The 16,186-nt window shown below is 37.7% G+C and overlaps 1 protein-coding gene across 2 annotated transcripts; it reads right to left on the bottom strand.

Annotated features, from left to right (window-relative positions):
* Positions 1-207: 207 nt before the first annotated feature.
* On the bottom strand, positions 208-13,185 carry LOC137132638 (phospholipid transfer protein-like). 2 transcript variants are annotated; one of them, XM_067515451.1, is made up of 16 exons: positions 13,049-13,182; positions 12,480-12,636; positions 11,220-11,344; positions 8,832-8,925; positions 8,611-8,751; positions 7,988-8,137; positions 6,368-6,419; positions 5,367-5,543; positions 4,231-4,404; positions 3,704-3,754; positions 2,943-3,062; positions 1,854-1,921; positions 1,722-1,752; positions 1,555-1,630; positions 1,372-1,442; positions 208-565 (listed from the first exon to the last, which is right to left on the bottom strand). In XM_067515451.1, the coding sequence occupies exons 3-16, from the start codon at positions 11,329-11,331 to the stop codon at positions 497-499; spliced, it is 1,386 nt and encodes a 461-aa protein (XP_067371552.1). In that variant the 5' UTR covers positions 11,332-11,344; positions 12,480-12,636; positions 13,049-13,182; the 3' UTR covers positions 208-496. The 2 variants fall into 2 exon arrangements, with proteins under 2 accessions (XP_067371552.1, XP_067371553.1); XM_067515452.1 differs by lacking the exon at positions 12,480-12,636 and having other exon boundaries at positions 13,049-13,185.
* Between the last annotated feature and the right edge of the window lie 3,001 nt (positions 13,186-16,186).

Here is a 16,186-nt window from a genome sequence, read left to right as displayed (position 1 = left end):
AGATGAACTTCATGCAGCCCAGATTTTCTTAGCTGTTGAGTCACATATGCCTGAGAGCCTAGATTATGGTTCTTTAAATGATATGGAGGCTAAAAGAGACATCTAGGGAGGTTGACGGTGCAACCAGATGTTCACATAGGCAAAGTTCCTCACATCTCCCCAACACTATCAGATGTTTTGTTATATAAGAAATAACAGTGCTGATGCTAAAGATGAAGCCTTTTATTGCAGAGAAACAACCAGAAAATCAGGCTGTGTGATTGTAAAACACTGCTTAACAATCCAGGACTTTTATTGCTAACAGTACTTTAACAGTGTTGAGTTGCAGTATCACACTGTGTAAGACTGAAATGTAAAACTGTAGAAAGTGGAGTTTCATCTCTAAGCTGCTATTTCTGTTTTTAATCATTTCCCATTTGGCCTGAGTGAACAGCAGGTGAAGAATGAAGAAATGCTTTTAAAATCAGCAGGATGTTCAGATTTACAACTCTGCTGTTTATCTGCTCTTGTCTCTTCCTTTTACAGCTTGAGGGAAGTTCAGGTTTCCTCCAACCACCACAAATCCCTGCAGACAACACAGTGAAAGTGATCATTTACAACACAGGTGCTAACTGGTATATCATTGTCTAATAACAAGTAGTACAAGTTAGTATTGATGAAGTACTAAGATTTTATGAGGTAGGACTAAATTAATGTAATAATATTATTTAGATAGGACACATAAACCCCAGGGTCAGTGGTTTGACTCCTGGTCCTCCTGGCTACAAGTCAAAGTGTCCCTGGGCAAGACACTGAACCCCCTACCGTCTGCTCCTTAATTGTGATTCGCTTTGGATAAAAGCAATGAATAAATGACTAGTTGTAATAGTAGTTACAGATGGACACTGAATTGTAATCTCCTGCTGACAAATGCATGTTTTTTCTTTCTGGCCTTGAAAAGCTGTGTTGCAGTTATATGATTGGTCCAATGTTGTGTCTCTCATCTGATGTCAGCCAATCACATCCTACAAAAGTGCACCTCTTTTCTTCTCTTAAGATGTGCGACACAAACCTTTTCCACACTTTCCATTCAAGGTGAGACTATTGCCGCATTTTTCTGACAATTGATTCAAAGGCAGCAGTAGGAGGCCGGCTACATTTTGGTAACATTGCCCAGCCAGTCATGTGTTGGGATGCTTGACTTGAGCCCAAACTTATCCTTGACCAAATCAGTTTCCTTTGCCTAGTCATCAGTCAGAAATAGCTTCAGCTTTCTGCTGAACTCTTTAAATAGGCTAGAATACACAGTTCAGTGTAATAGTACAGATATACTGTATGTAGTAAAATGAAATGGAGATAGTACAGATTTTTACTATGTTTAAACAGACTTACATCAAAATATTTTATGTCTGTGAGCTCCACTCCTTCAGGCACAGGGATCAGAGGTTCTGTATCAAAAAAGTCTACACACACACACACACACACACACACACACACGTACAAACACAGACAAATCATGATCCCATATAAAATACAAATTGCAGTGTCACTGTGAAATTCAGTGTTGGTGCTTACTGTCCAAAGTATTTATAATCATCTGACTGGCTTCATGTTGAACTAGTGAACTCAGTGGAAATAAAAACACATTTTCCTGCATAGAAAAAACACATATACAGTTATTATTACAGATATTACAATTATTAGGAGATGGTTTAAAATTTAGTATTCCAGTGTTTTCTTACTAGCATTGACTTTTGAGGTCGAACTTTACAGCTGAAAAATCAAGAGTTTAATACAAATTGTTTATTAGCCTGTATAAAAACTGCACTATATATATATTGTGTGTGTTGGTGTGTGTGTGTTTTTGTGTTTACTTGGCAACTGTAGACAAAAGATGCAAACTGTTTTCTTTCAAATCCAGCTTTAAAACAATGCTACAGCTCTGAAAGAGAAAGAAGTTGATAAATGAGTCACACAAAAGAACAACCCACCACATCATAACTACTACTCAGTGACCCCCCCATCGGCATTAAGGATATATGAAAAGGATCACCAGCTCTTGCAGAGACAAAAGATCGATATCGATCCAGACCAACACAGAGTGTCTGGCCTGTGTCTCGAACTTTGTGCTGGCCCCCATCTTTATACAGAGCTTCAACAAATCGTTGTTTACAAGTTTACACCCCCCCTACATTGAAACTAATCCTAAAATATTAATAATGCACACTCAGCTGGTACAAATGTTCTTTTAGCATCAGAAGTAAAATTTGAAAAGGAGTGTCTAAAAAGAGCCTAAGTTTGCATCCCCCTTGATAAATTAATTGAAGCTTAACTACGAATCCTGATGAGGAAACATGTACTAGCTCAATCTGCATTAAATATTATGTTGATAAAAAGATTGTTTTACTCTTTCTGCCCTTTGAAAATAGGGGAGCAAATTTTTTTTCCCTCAACTGCATGTGAACAGAAAGTGTGGAAAACGTTAGCGTCACACAGTCAGTCAATCATCCCTCCCAGGTGGAGCAGTGTTAAGATCCTGCAGAGTGTGTGTGTCAGTGATCTGCATTGTGAACATTAACTACATGAGTCCAGGTTCAGGTCTGTGTCTCTGTTTGACCACAGGCTACGCACACACATAAGCAGAGCAGAGGTGGTGTGTTTATTTTTGCTTTAGAACATAATAAAACTGAAACTCTCAGAAAATGTTCTCACATTTACTGCTTTGTTGTCATTAACACTGCTCCCTCTCTTTACTTAGTCTCCACTCAACCACTCTTTCTGTCTCTGTCTCCCAGACAGATTGAAGAGCTGTGGTGGTCCAGTGGTTAATGTGAAGCTCTCACAGCTTCAAACATACCTGGACTTCTCTATAACCTACTCCATCGGTGGACGCATAGCTCACTAATTTTAACAGAATCGTGACAGAAAACATCAATCAGATGTGGGGGTGTATATGTTCTTACCACAGCAACAGGTGCTGTCCCTGCTTGATGAGACTGAGCGATAGCTAACGCATTAGCAGAGAGTCCATTCGGGCTGATAGTGACAAGCGGAGCTTTAATAAGCGTCACAGTAACAGGGCCCTTTAGTTGTAACAGAAACAGGCATCAGCAGCAGGAACATGGGCAATAACAATGTTGTAAATGAGAACTGATGATACTTTTTAAGATACATCAATCAAAGGGTCAAATTATCTTAACAACAACCTTTACATTTGCTGAAATTATTAGGAGATTAACACAATGACGACAGAAACTAAACAGTCCCTCAAGTATTTCTCTGACCTTTCATTTTAATGTTGTGGCCTAACATGTCTAATTTTGCAACAGCTTTTTTTTTTTTTAAATTAGTGATGCATGTTGCAATGTTTCTATGATGTTTCAAATTGCAAGGTTGAGCAGAATTTACAGAGGGTTGCTTGAATTATTTGTTCAATTCAACTCAATTCAATTCAACTTTATTTATATAGCGCCAATTCACAACAAAGTCATCTCAGGGCACTTTACAGAATAAAGTCAAGATTATAAAGATATATAAAGAGAACCCAACAATTCCCCCTGGAGCAAGCCATAGGCAACAGTGGAGAGGAAAAACTCCCTTTAACGGAAGAAACCTCCAGCAGAACCAGGATGTTTGCAACATCACGAAAACTCTGGAGGGACTAACTCAAATATAAAGATGGTCACTTTCTAACAGAATCAGTTTTCACAGTATTTCTGCTTACCTGAGGAAGTCCTAAACTTTTCAGAATTAAATTTGCACCAAATGTTTCTATCTGTTGAGGAGAACAGAAAGTGATGAGAGGAAGCGCAATGTGCAAAATTTGTTAATCTGCTGTATGGAGTTTATGTTCTGCTGATATGTTCACCTCTACCTGTGATACTATCAGTGATTAACAGATGACACATTTTCATAATCACTAGCAATTCATGTTGATTTAAAGACCAGGATGTTACGTTTGCTATGAGAAGAAGAGAAGCTTTATCAATGCAGTCATTTTATATTATCAATTACATTTGCAGTAGTGTCAAATTTTAAAACATGCTCTATCATTGGCCCACAGGCCAGAGCTTCTGGCATGTTCATACTTCTTGTTTGAAAGAGCTCAGTAAAAAAACAAAAGAAAATGATCACAAAGAGATGAAAAACATGACACAAAAATGATGAAGTTGTGTGACCACTGCTGACCTGTGGTGGGTCATGTCATTGCAGCACTTTGTGGGGTTTTAAAGTCCCATCAGCTGGTCTTACCCTTGGAACGTCAAGTAGAATGGGCCCTGACCTATACAGCAACATGCCGATGCTGTTGAAGAAGAACTCAGAGATGCCAAAGTAAACCATCATGTCGGTTTCATCCATATGTGAATTTGAATATCCCTCTATCAAACTGATTTCCACATTGTCCCCCTGCAGGAACATGAAGCCCTGAAACACACACAAATATTATTTTATTACAATACAGGTTATAAAATATGGAGCAAGAACTACAGTGTGAATTCATATTCAATAATGTGAGATAATGCTGATCTTTGTGCTTTAGTTTTCACTAAGTGCAAGTATTAATACTCCTGCCGGTATCAGAAGACCAACGTTGTTTTTACTACATAGTGGTTTGTGAAAACAAGCTACAATTCTGTGATTTGAGTGCAGCATTAGGTGAGTTGTAGTAAATGTTAGCTAACACCACTCATAACCAGACTCCAGCAGTAGCTTCTCCTCACACCACTACTAAAATTTTCAATGACTGATATTCAATCCATCTATTATCTGTAACAACTTATCCTGTTCAACGTCACAGGGGGCTGGATTCTATCCCAGCTGTTACAGGGTGAGAGGCAGCATCCACCTCGGACAGCTGGGATAGAATCCAGCCCCCTGTGACCTTGAACAGGACTGGAGACCAATCCACCAGTCTGTCTCAGGGCCAACACAGAGAGACATATACAGACAGACAACCATTCACACCCACATTCACACCAGGCAGGCAATTTTAGAGTCACCAATTACCTACATGAATGTCTTTGGACTGTGGGAGGAAACCCACACAAGCACGCGGAGAACATGCAAACTCCACACAGAAAGGCTGCAGCCGGCAGATGGAGTCGACCATGCTGCCCAGTCAATGATTTTATTTCGTCTAATATTTGTCTCTTCTTGGTCTTTTTTGAAGAGCAGGCTCATATTGTACTTGTCAGTGGTCTGTCATATGCATATGAATGGATGTTTTCTGTTTAAAAATAAGCATTGTGATCTATGTGTACTATTATTTAAACATCAGTCACTTAACCACTTTACCTTTTGATATGTCAGTCACTCAAATTGTGAATTTTGTGCAGGTAGACACTTGTGTTCAGGATCAGATGTTGTGACAGGTGTTCATTTCTTACACTGAAAGGCACATCGAGGCTGTTGGATGTCACAGTCATGTCTCCACTCAGAGAGTAATCAATGTCGATGAAAATGTTGAGGATGGGGGAGTTGAGGAGTTGCTGCATCTTCATGGAGTGGTCTTCTAACATGATGTTGATTAGTGGCATAGCAGTTGCCTTTAGAACAAAACAGAGCTGCAAACAGACAAAAGTTTAGTCGTCCAGATGTTTTTTGTTCTTGTTATCAATACAAAAAGTTAGTTTGGTTTCAATGAGGGGGTGGATGTTAAGGTACCTGACTGGCTGAAGTGTCTACCTTTGTGTTCTGACCTATGTGAGTCCACCAGGCAAAACCTATTTTTCTTTTTTTGTACTTAGATCCGCTATGTGTCAACGTCAGAGGGCATGTTGTTCTCATAGAAGACAACACACTCCCCACTTTCACCCCCACCTCTTTTTCTCTTGCTCTGTGGAACTGCCAGTCTGCAGTGAGCAAGGCTGACTTCATCCCAGCCTACTTACACTTACCGAAACCTGGATGTCCCACAGAACACTATCCCCCAGCTCTTTTCCTCATGCTCCTAGCCCATCAGGATGGGAGAGGGGCCACAAGGCTAGTATGAGCTACCACTCAGCAGCCTTACACCCAATATTAAAATACTGTTCTGCAACTTATACACTTAAAAATATTTTGTCCCAGAAACATTCGTTGTTATAGCATTTTGCTTTAATGTTTTCTCCTTGTCATAGATTTCTAGATTCTCTTTTAGATCATGAGCACTGATTTGCCAGATTTTTTTGTTATTGTTATCTTCACATTCTAGGACTTTTCTTTATGTATGTATTTATCTTTATAAGCACTGATACCTAAATTAAATTAAAGTCCGTCACTACTTGCTTTTAGGTTTAATGTGAGTTTTCAGAGTAACATCTTCCATTACTTTAAACTACCTGGTAACTTGGGTTTTGAAAAACAGTCCTCTGATTTATTTCTATTAGTGACTGAAAGCAGAACAAACCTCATCTTCTAAGAAGTCATTAAGAAGTTCTCTCACCGAGTCCCACACAACTCTGAAAAACGAAATACAAACATCAGCAGCAGTATCTGATATTGCAGCAGAACTTTACTGACACTTGAACATGGAGGATTTACTTAAGACAAAATCAAACATGAGGTAGGTAAATATATTAAAAACATTTGTGAGAAAAGTCCTTGATGTTAATGTTAAAGAGAGAGCATTAGTGTGTGTGATGAAGAAAATTATATTTTATCCTGACCCTGTTTTAATAACATTTGAAAAAATATGTACAAAGACCAGACCTAAGAGGACTTCAAGGGTTCAGTTAATTCATTGTCATTGTATTTATTACAACATATAGTTATATAAAGTATAAAAATAAAGAGGAAAGTTTGAATTTATGTCTGGATTTAACGCATATTTATAGTTCAGTTTTAAATGTGGTAATGGAAAAATGGGGGAAATTATTTTGCTGCATTTTTTTTTTCAGGATGTAAACATTCTGATGGCATTTTACCACCAAAACATATACAGAATATCAGGAGGTGATTGAACGTTTTAAAATGCCATTAAGTCTATCGAGCATCAGTTGCCTGTTTGCAAAAAAATCAGTTTAGAACAGGGTGTTATCCTCAACAATTTAGGATTTCAAAGTAAATGGGGGTTGGATAGCTGATTTGCTCATTAACCTAATGTTGTGGCTGATTGCTGGAAATGGAGGCTATAGTAAACCCGGAAAAGTCTGAAATGAGCCTTTTTTAGACCTTTAAAACGTGGTATCAGTGTTGTAGCCAACTCAGCAGGAAGAGCGCTGGGGTCGATGCTCAGTAAAGTTAGCTTATGTATAGATTTTTTTTATTTATTTATTTTTTTTGTCCTTTCGGCTTATCAGGGTCACCACATCGGATCATTGTCCACTCATGGAAAGATCTTGGTTTCTATACATATTCACAGTTGTCGTCTGTGTTTCCGATTTCAGGTTGTGCATCTGTCGCTCTCATGAACAGATAAAAGAGCAATTTGATCATTTTTGTGAGTTAACAAATCCCTTCAGTATTGGCTGTTACTGGAGACATGGGACAGGAAGCCCCCAAATGTCAGAAATAAATGTGAGATGATTCGACTTTGGAACAGACTTGCAAATATGTTTTTTTTAAAAAGTGCTTATTTAAAAGATTTATAACTTGGATCTTTTATATTTCATGGATTTTTTTATGGTTGATTTATTTTTGTTTTTCAAGCTGCAAGCTGATCCTGACGTATGTGGACAGATGGTCTAAGGACTGTGCTTTTTTATTGTAAAATATTTACTATTTATGAGTTTTTTTGGATTAGTGACTGAGAATCGTTCTGTTTGTACTACAATGTGGGCTAAGCATTAAAAAGTGTATCACACAAATAAAATTAAATTCCACGTCATGTAATATTTCATTATTTCTGTGGCTATATAACTTCAGAAAAATATAAACGGGGGAACTGAGGGGCGAACAGTCTTCAGCACAGGACCTGCATCACTGCCTGCAGTTATGGAAGTTTTTCTATCCGTTTTTGACCTCAGAAGTCAATGATTACACAGCAATGACTGGTGTAAAACTGGACCTTGTCTTAGTCTTATGTTACCCAAGTATGCGACCAGGAGCCTCTACACTGAGGTCTGCTTTAATTTCACATTTTGCTATATCCACTTCCAGGCGTCCTTGTTGGGTTGAGGCCAGTTTCACTTCAGTAATAGCGTTGACATTTGTTCCTTCAAACTTCACCTCCCCATCACTGCAACAGAAAGCACATCAAATACACAACTTTTAATCGTTGCTCCAGTGTCTTTGAAATAAAAATTACAAAAAAGAAGCCAATAAATACTGTAAGTCACAGGCTGCAATTGGAAGCTTTTCCACAGTGTTTGCTAGCTGAGTAACTCACAACTAAAGTAAACTTACAGCTGCATGGAAAACTGAATCAGTCCTCTTACAGTAACAACTTTCCCTGCTGGAATGACAGTGGTACTCTGATCTTCACTGATCACCTACAGGTACTGTATGTAATTAAATTCAATAAAAATTGCAAATAAACTCTGCTGCATTTACATAAAATAGAGGAAGCTGCAATACTCAGAACTAATATAAAATATTAATTTCAGTAAATTTTATGACCGATTCGTTGATTTACTCAGCTGAACTGTAGTTTGAGGCAGAGTCCAAAAAGTGTTTCTGACACATCAAAAGAAAACGATGCTATATACATACACAAAGTGCTGAATGAACCACAGACTCAGGCTATTTTGAAGTTTTCCAGTGAACTGAAGGTCCCTGATCTCAAAAAGGAGACCAGAATTCTCCTCGAAGTGAAGATCAATCGTTTTCCACTCCAGACTATTTACTATCAACCTGAGGGGAGGGGAAAATATATTTAAAAGCATATATATATATATAAATATATATATATATAAAATCCTAATTTACCTTACCCTTTGACACTGCATGGTTGCCCACATGGGAGTTCAAAGTCTGGAAGAGGTTTGTTTACCAGATCCTTCAAATACGTCAGCGCAACATTTTTCACTGCAAAAGCAGCACAGATACTTCAGGTTCTTCAGTAAAAGTAAAACGTGGATTTATGCATCCTACTATTTGTTCAGAATGTACTATGACATCTAACCGTCATTAATATGAAACTCACATAAGTGTAGAGGTCTGTCTGTAAAAAATAATCAAATGAACTACATGCTCTGTGATTATCTAAATCCAACAGCCAGATGAGTGAATTAGTGAATACTTTATAGAGACTTTAAAGTCCAATGACGCTTATTTCAGAGACACTAGTTGTTTTTTTCCATTGCAGTCTTTTTTGCGAGTGATTTTTTTAGGCTGAATGGTGATACACAATATGTATCTCTGTATTTTCTACAAAGCTAAATTTTCCATTTTAAGTCAAAGAGCACAAACAAAAATGTGGACTTAAAGTCCATATTATTCAGATTTGTGATATCTGACTTATTTGACTCGGGTAATCAGGGAGTTCTGTCAAATTAAAACACAGGGCCAGGTCTGAACTAGTGCTTGCAGCGAAGCCCCAACTGCACATAGCACATTTCTGTGAACAGCTTGGCTTTAACTCCTTTATCTCGAAACCACCCTCAGGTGGAGGTATTGGTGAAACAGGAAAAACAGCTGATTACTTAGGTCAAGGCAGATCTAGAAATTATTTAAATGGGGTGGGCAGACTGGGGCACACACTTAAAATAAATGATAAATGGTATATGTGACCCGAGGAGCCAGGGGTGGAACCAATAACTGGGGGATTGGTGGACGACCACCCTTCCTCCTGTGCCTCAGTAGGGTGGCACATTTGGGAAAGAACTTAAAAAGTTTTAAACTCAAAATTTAAATCCTTGTTGGTAATAATAAACTGTAAGAGGCTAATAGTGTGTTTGCACAGTGTCAGAAATGTTAAATACATAACCTATTCAGTTTTCTATCTCCAAATAGTCAAACAAATAACAGCTTGCTTAACCCTAACAATTGGGGAGAGCTAAAAATCCATCCTTTACAGATCTAATCCGCCTGGTTGCAACTGCTACATTATTCTATTCGGACAAAATAAATGAAACCACCTTAAGTTTACACTATAAGAAATTTTTTTTCTGTCCTGGTAAAAAAATATTCAAACAAATGCCTAAGTTTAATGTTGTTTCATGTGTTATGGACATTTACTGAGCAAAAACCCCACGAAAAAACCCTGGTACCAGTTCACCTGATGTTAATGAACCAGTGAACGAAATCACTGTTAGTGCAAGACAGTCTGGCATTTTAACATTCACATTTCCGTAATGTATTTAATCATGTTAAGCCTTTGCGTCGCTCCTATAGAAGCAGTGCAGACAGAGTAGGAGAACAGGATGTTATGTTCTACTGCTGACATCAGCATACTGCAATTGTTAGCAGTAGCATTAGCATGTATGTGTTAGAAATGTGAATAGTGTTACAGAGGGGTTTTTACAGTCTGTGGTTTTACCAAGGACTCCCCAGAAATGAGACCAGCAATTTGGCTTTGATCACTTATTTGTGTCTTCAACAGTTGTCCCTGTCACTGTCTGGCCCTTCAGATTCACTTCCTCCTATGAACTTTTATTTTGTATTTCCCCACTTCCTCTCCCCAGTTCACTCCTCCAGCTTCACCAATCATCATCGTTCTATTCTCACCTGTTCTGGTCTGAGGCTTGGTTGCTTTATTTTGTCCCTGTTCGTGTGCACATTTAGTTTCTAGTCTCCTGTGACACTTTAGATTTGGCATTTGGATAATATCTGCTTAGTCTGTGCCGACCTTAAAATTTCTTTTTATCTGTTCACATCGGTTTGTATTCTGTCTCCTTTTCCTTAAGTTAATTCCTTAGTTGTCTCAGTCCACATACTAGTTAGCTGCACCAGTCATTCTGGCCTCGTCTTGTGTTTAGTTCTGCCCTGGTTTGTGTTGTCTTTGCAATTTGTATTGTAACTCTTTGGGGTCAAATCAGTGTTTTTCCTCCTTTTTGGAGTGATTTGTAGTTTATCCTTTTTAATACCCTGTGTTTGTTTAATAAGTCAGTTTAGACCTCACGTCCCTTCTCTTTGGTTGACCAGTCTCGTCTCCACCACTTCTGAGTCTTTGTATTTGTGCCCACACTGATATCCAGACTCAGTTTCTCCTGGCCCTGGTCCCTTTTTTTCTTTTTTTAGTTCCTTGGTTTATGTAATATGTTTTGATGTTTGTTCCCTGAATTTCTTATCCATTTTTGTGCTGCTAAATTAAAAAAGTCACTTATACTCTGCATCCCTCTCAATGTGCTACTTTGTGTGTGAGAGAGCGTGTGAGAGACCAGCATCTAGCGCTGCGTTGGTGATTCGGACTTTGATGCCGGTAGGGTCGACAGGAGTGACGGGGGATATGAGGTGGACCGAAAAGAAGAGGTACAACACACAGCAGGTCATTCTGAGCCAGAACCTGAAAAACAGTCAATGTTAAGTACAAACTGGCTCTCATTCAAAGGTTCCATAAGAAACTCCACACTTTAATCTACCAAATCAAACTTTGTCACAAACACCTTCGGTGTTAAACAAGTTTTAAGCTCGTACTTATTGATGATTTTAACTTCTAAATAACGTCGTAATACTTCAGCTACAATTCCCTGCTGTGCTTCCACAATGATTATGTACCATGAATTCAGTGTTAACAGAATAGCAAAATGAGAAATTCTTTGACAGGGTTGTGGGCCCAAGAACTAATTCACTTTATAAATTGTCTTTCATGATAGGACTTTAGTTGCAATCTGATGGCAAGTAATACCAGGACAGGCCGCTGAACGTAACTGAACTCCATGGTATCACTTACTCCTAGACTCCACCTCCATTGTCCATCTGACAGATTAGGTTGTAAAATTAAATGAACTAACTTACTCTAGTGTGTGTATAGTTGTTGGGAACTTACTACAATTAATCCAAAATGCTGCAGCAAGAGTTTTGCCTGGAATTGGCAAGAGAGATCATAAATCACCTTCACTAAGTTCTCTCCCATAAAATGTAGAACAGAACTTAAAACCCTGCTTCTTAAATATAAAGCACTTAATGGTAATAGTTAAGGTTGCTCAGTGACTCTGAACTAACTTGGTTATGCTGCTATAGGCCTATTGCACCTTCCTTTCTCTCCTCTCCCCCTGCACCATTTCATCAAATTATAATTTCTTAACTAACATACATCCAAATGTCTCTGTATATGCACAGTAAACAACATGCATGAAGGCACTTTCAATAGACAACACGGGAACATCTCGCTCACTTTTTAGGACTGTCCACCTCATTAAATTGCACAATGTACAGTGTGTTATTAGTATTTTTTTATTTTATTTTATTAATATCATTACTTTGTGTATGTATATATATTTATATGTTTAACAGCAACTGCAGTACACAAACAAAATCCCCTTGGAGTAAAAAGTTTCTACCTATTTATGTCACCACTGTATGTCATGAACTCTGTTTGTCTTTGTCCTTCTCTGTCCCCCTCTCTCTGTCCCTTCCTGCAGGTGTCCCTGGCTTTGAAGCTGTGTGTCTTCCAGCGTGCAGCTACTGATCCTACCAACCTGCCCGATGTTTTGTTGTTGCTTTTTGTTGTTCTGTTCTTTTCTCTCTTCACTTTTACCCCAACCGGTCGATGCAGATGGTCGTCCACCCTGAGCCTGGTTCTGCTGGAGGTTTCTTCTGTTAAAGGGAGTTTGTCCTCTCCACTGTTACCTAAGACTTGTTCCAGGGGGAATTATTGGGTTCCCTCTATACATCTTTATAGTCTTGACTTTATTTTGTAAACTGTCTTATGGTTTTATGTTAATTATCTGATGCTATATAGTTAGTTGAATTACACATGAAATTATTTTCTTACATTTATTTTATTTGTGTGCAAAAATGGGTTTCTCTCAGTCTAAATTTACTTTCATTAAGAACTCAAACTTTCCTTTATGACAAACCCTGTGAATTATGGTGCCATATCAAACATCTTTATAGTCTCAACTTTATTCTGTAAAGTGCCTTATGATTATTTTTTTATGATTCTGTGCTATAGAAATAAAGTTGAATTGAATATACAGTCTTGTAGCCAGAGATAGAACATAAAACCTACTCATGTTCATTTTAACAGAGAAAAAGAGGAATTTACCTGTGGTCTGAGTTGGATGTCTGCAGAATCTCCAGCAGCTGCTCACAGCTTCCACAAATTCAACATTACTCACACTGCCTTTATGGAAATCGCAACCTTCTATCTTTAGGGTTTTACATCACACTGTTCAGCGCAGTGATCCGTCTGCTAAATATGTAAATGTACATTGACCCATTGTCTACGAGTTGGCTCCCATCTGTTTGATACATTCAAATTTCAACTGACTGGGGTTGGCCTTTCTCATCTCTTCAGCTTATGTGGATACGCATGAGTTTCTGTGGAGGCCTGAAGTTTGTTTTTTATAAATTCCTCACTTTGCTTAAAAAGTGGTGTCTGTCTTCATATTTACATACTGGATGTAACATTAATAAATGATGTTTGTAATGTGGAAACTATCCATCCTGTAGATGGTTTATATTTAATGTTTACTTTCATAAATAAAGTAATTTCACCCGTGTGTGTATTTATTTACACAGGAGTGGAGTTTTAGCTAGTTACCCTATTAGTATATACACTATATGCTTGCGCGTACGGGTGAAATAGATTTTTAAATAAAAACTTGAGCTGGGGACATAAAAAACTGGGACATTGTACATTAAGTTCATAAGAAGAATAAATAAATAGTTCCCAAGCAAGAGCTAATACCACCCAGACACTTTATGAATATGAAAAATAAAACATAAATAAGGTCAGTTACCTGGACACACTAGTATAAAATAAAAAGAAATGCCAATGATTAGTATGTAGTTTTATATCTTTTGTATTGGAGAGATATCCAGCTTCAGTAAAAATTAAAATGCACAATTTCACATTAGACATAAAGGGTATCCAGATTTTTTTGTGAACTATATTTCAAATCAGGTTGTAGGAGTAGTGTTTTTTTAAAGATCATTTTCAGTAGTTATTTATTGGTTGCTGTTTTCCTATTTTTCCAATAAACCTCTCAATGAAGGAGAAAGTCAGTGTGATTACATGTTCCAATCTAAAACAACTTGACAGAGTCAACAGGAAACCATAATAATGTACACTTTAAAACTTTACCTGAAAAGATTCAGAAAACCATTCGCCTCACTTTGACAAGCGAATTGAGTCACAAATTAATAATTAATTGAAGATTAATCGAACAGACTGTTTAAGAGTAAAATAAATGTAAAATTCTGAGTAAGTTTACTTAACAAAAACTAACTAACTAACTAACTAAATCTTTAGTTATCATAATGGATTCTTCTATTTGGACGGGATTTTCCAGTCTCTTACTTTTCTCAGTTGGAAGAGTTAGTTCTTCATTTCACTGTAGCTGTTGGAGCCATTTTGTACCAAAGTCAGTGTAAAGGCCGAGGTAGCTCCCACTGGTACAGTTAGAGCTGATTCTTCATCTTCTTCTGTTTCTTCTTCTTCTTCTTCTTGATGTTTATGGTGGATAGCAAACAACAAATTGGTTTCTAATATTTACATTATTGTAAAATAAATCCCTCAATCAAATTACTTGACCTTCAAACAAATGTGCATAACTGGGGGGTAGACACTGAATTTAAGTTAGTAATTAACAATTCATTATACACTAAAAACAAACAGCAATTTCCATCATTAATGTCTTCTTCAAACTACCAAAAGAGTCTATGCTGGGAAGTGTACTGGTTTTGTTTCTTTAAAGTCGTAATCAGCTACAACACATTTCATTTATTAAACTAATGGTTTCATGTAAAAAAAAAAGTCAATGGTACCGTGAGTTCTATATAATAAGACTGGTTAAATAATGATGTTAAACGCAAGCAGTTTTGAGTAAGAATTACTGAGATTAAACAGTGTGATGTGCTTTTAATAAATACTATACCCCAGAAAGTAAACTTAACATTTCTAAAAATCTATTTCAATTAGCATTTACATTGTACATACAGTAGCACCCACTGCTGAAATTTTAGTACATGAGTAGAGAAGAAAGCGTGTACACTTAAAACACGGGGTCAGACTCAGACAGAAACATAAATTTAGTCAAGTCATCACTAAGATTAGAAACAAAAGTACATAAAATGCATATTTTGGAGTCGTTAATTACAGTAGTTCTACTGTCAAACAGTATTTCTTAATGTGCATTTGATTTCCCTGAATCTTATTCTTTCTGGAATCAAGAGCTTTTCCAGACAGTGGGTGTTGTTCGCTGTTGCTAAACAGAGCTGTCTCTGAGGTCTCACTCTGATCCTTAGGCGTGTGGCAAAACTGATTATCTATGACAGCTATCCAACATGGAAATCTTACCTCAAATTCTTCCACAGTTTATATATATATATCACTGTATGGCGTGATGACAATTTTCATGACAATTTATAGTTAAACACTGTTGAATCAGGACATCTCTTCACCAAATTCTGTTAAATATCATTTCAAGAAAAGTGTAGCCTAATAAAGTGAATAAACAAAATGGGAAATAACATGTTTGAATAGTTTTGTGTGATATCAAAGGAGCACCCAAAGCACTGATCCCAGATGCCTCTCCAGACTCTTTAAAATATGTTAAATAGATGGTGATCGAGAGTTCAGTGAGGACCTTTTTCACAAAGTGTGTAGTAAATTTACCTCAGATGCTCGTACGTGTTGCCAGCGTGAACAGGTGAACAAGTTCTGGGACTCAAAGTGCAAGCAAATAGACCTGTGAAACACAAAGGCAACATTCACTGAAGAGCTCCAGCATCATGTGCTCCAGTAGTCACATTGTAATAAAGACTCTACTAAACAAGAAATTATACCTTTTCATGAGTAAAGCTTTAATAAGGCCAGACTAGTAGGTAAAATTGGTCCACACCCACAGCTCTGAGGTTAATCTTACCTGTCTAGATATTTTTTTTTTTTATTGTCCTTTCGGCTTATCCCGTGAGTTCAGGGTCACCAGAGCGGATCATTGTCAGCATGTTGATTTGGCCCAGTTTTTATTCCAGAAACCCTTCCTGACACAACATCCACCAAATTACTACCGGGCTTGGACTGGCACTGCACAGCTGGGGAGGGGACTGGGCTGTTAGGAGTTCAGTGTCTTGCCCAGAGACACTTTGATATATAGCCGGGGCTGGGGATTGAACACTGACCCTGTGGTCTGTGGACGACTGCCTTTTACCAACTGAGCTACAGCCTCCCCCCTTACCT

This window comes from Channa argus, chromosome 9 (genome assembly GCF_033026475.1).
Source record: "Channa argus isolate prfri chromosome 9, Channa argus male v1.0, whole genome shotgun sequence".
Lineage (NCBI taxonomy): Eukaryota > Metazoa > Chordata > Actinopteri > Anabantiformes > Channidae > Channa > Channa argus.
Note: the sequence above shows the minus strand (reverse complement) of the source record. Positions and strands in the feature narration are given on the sequence as shown.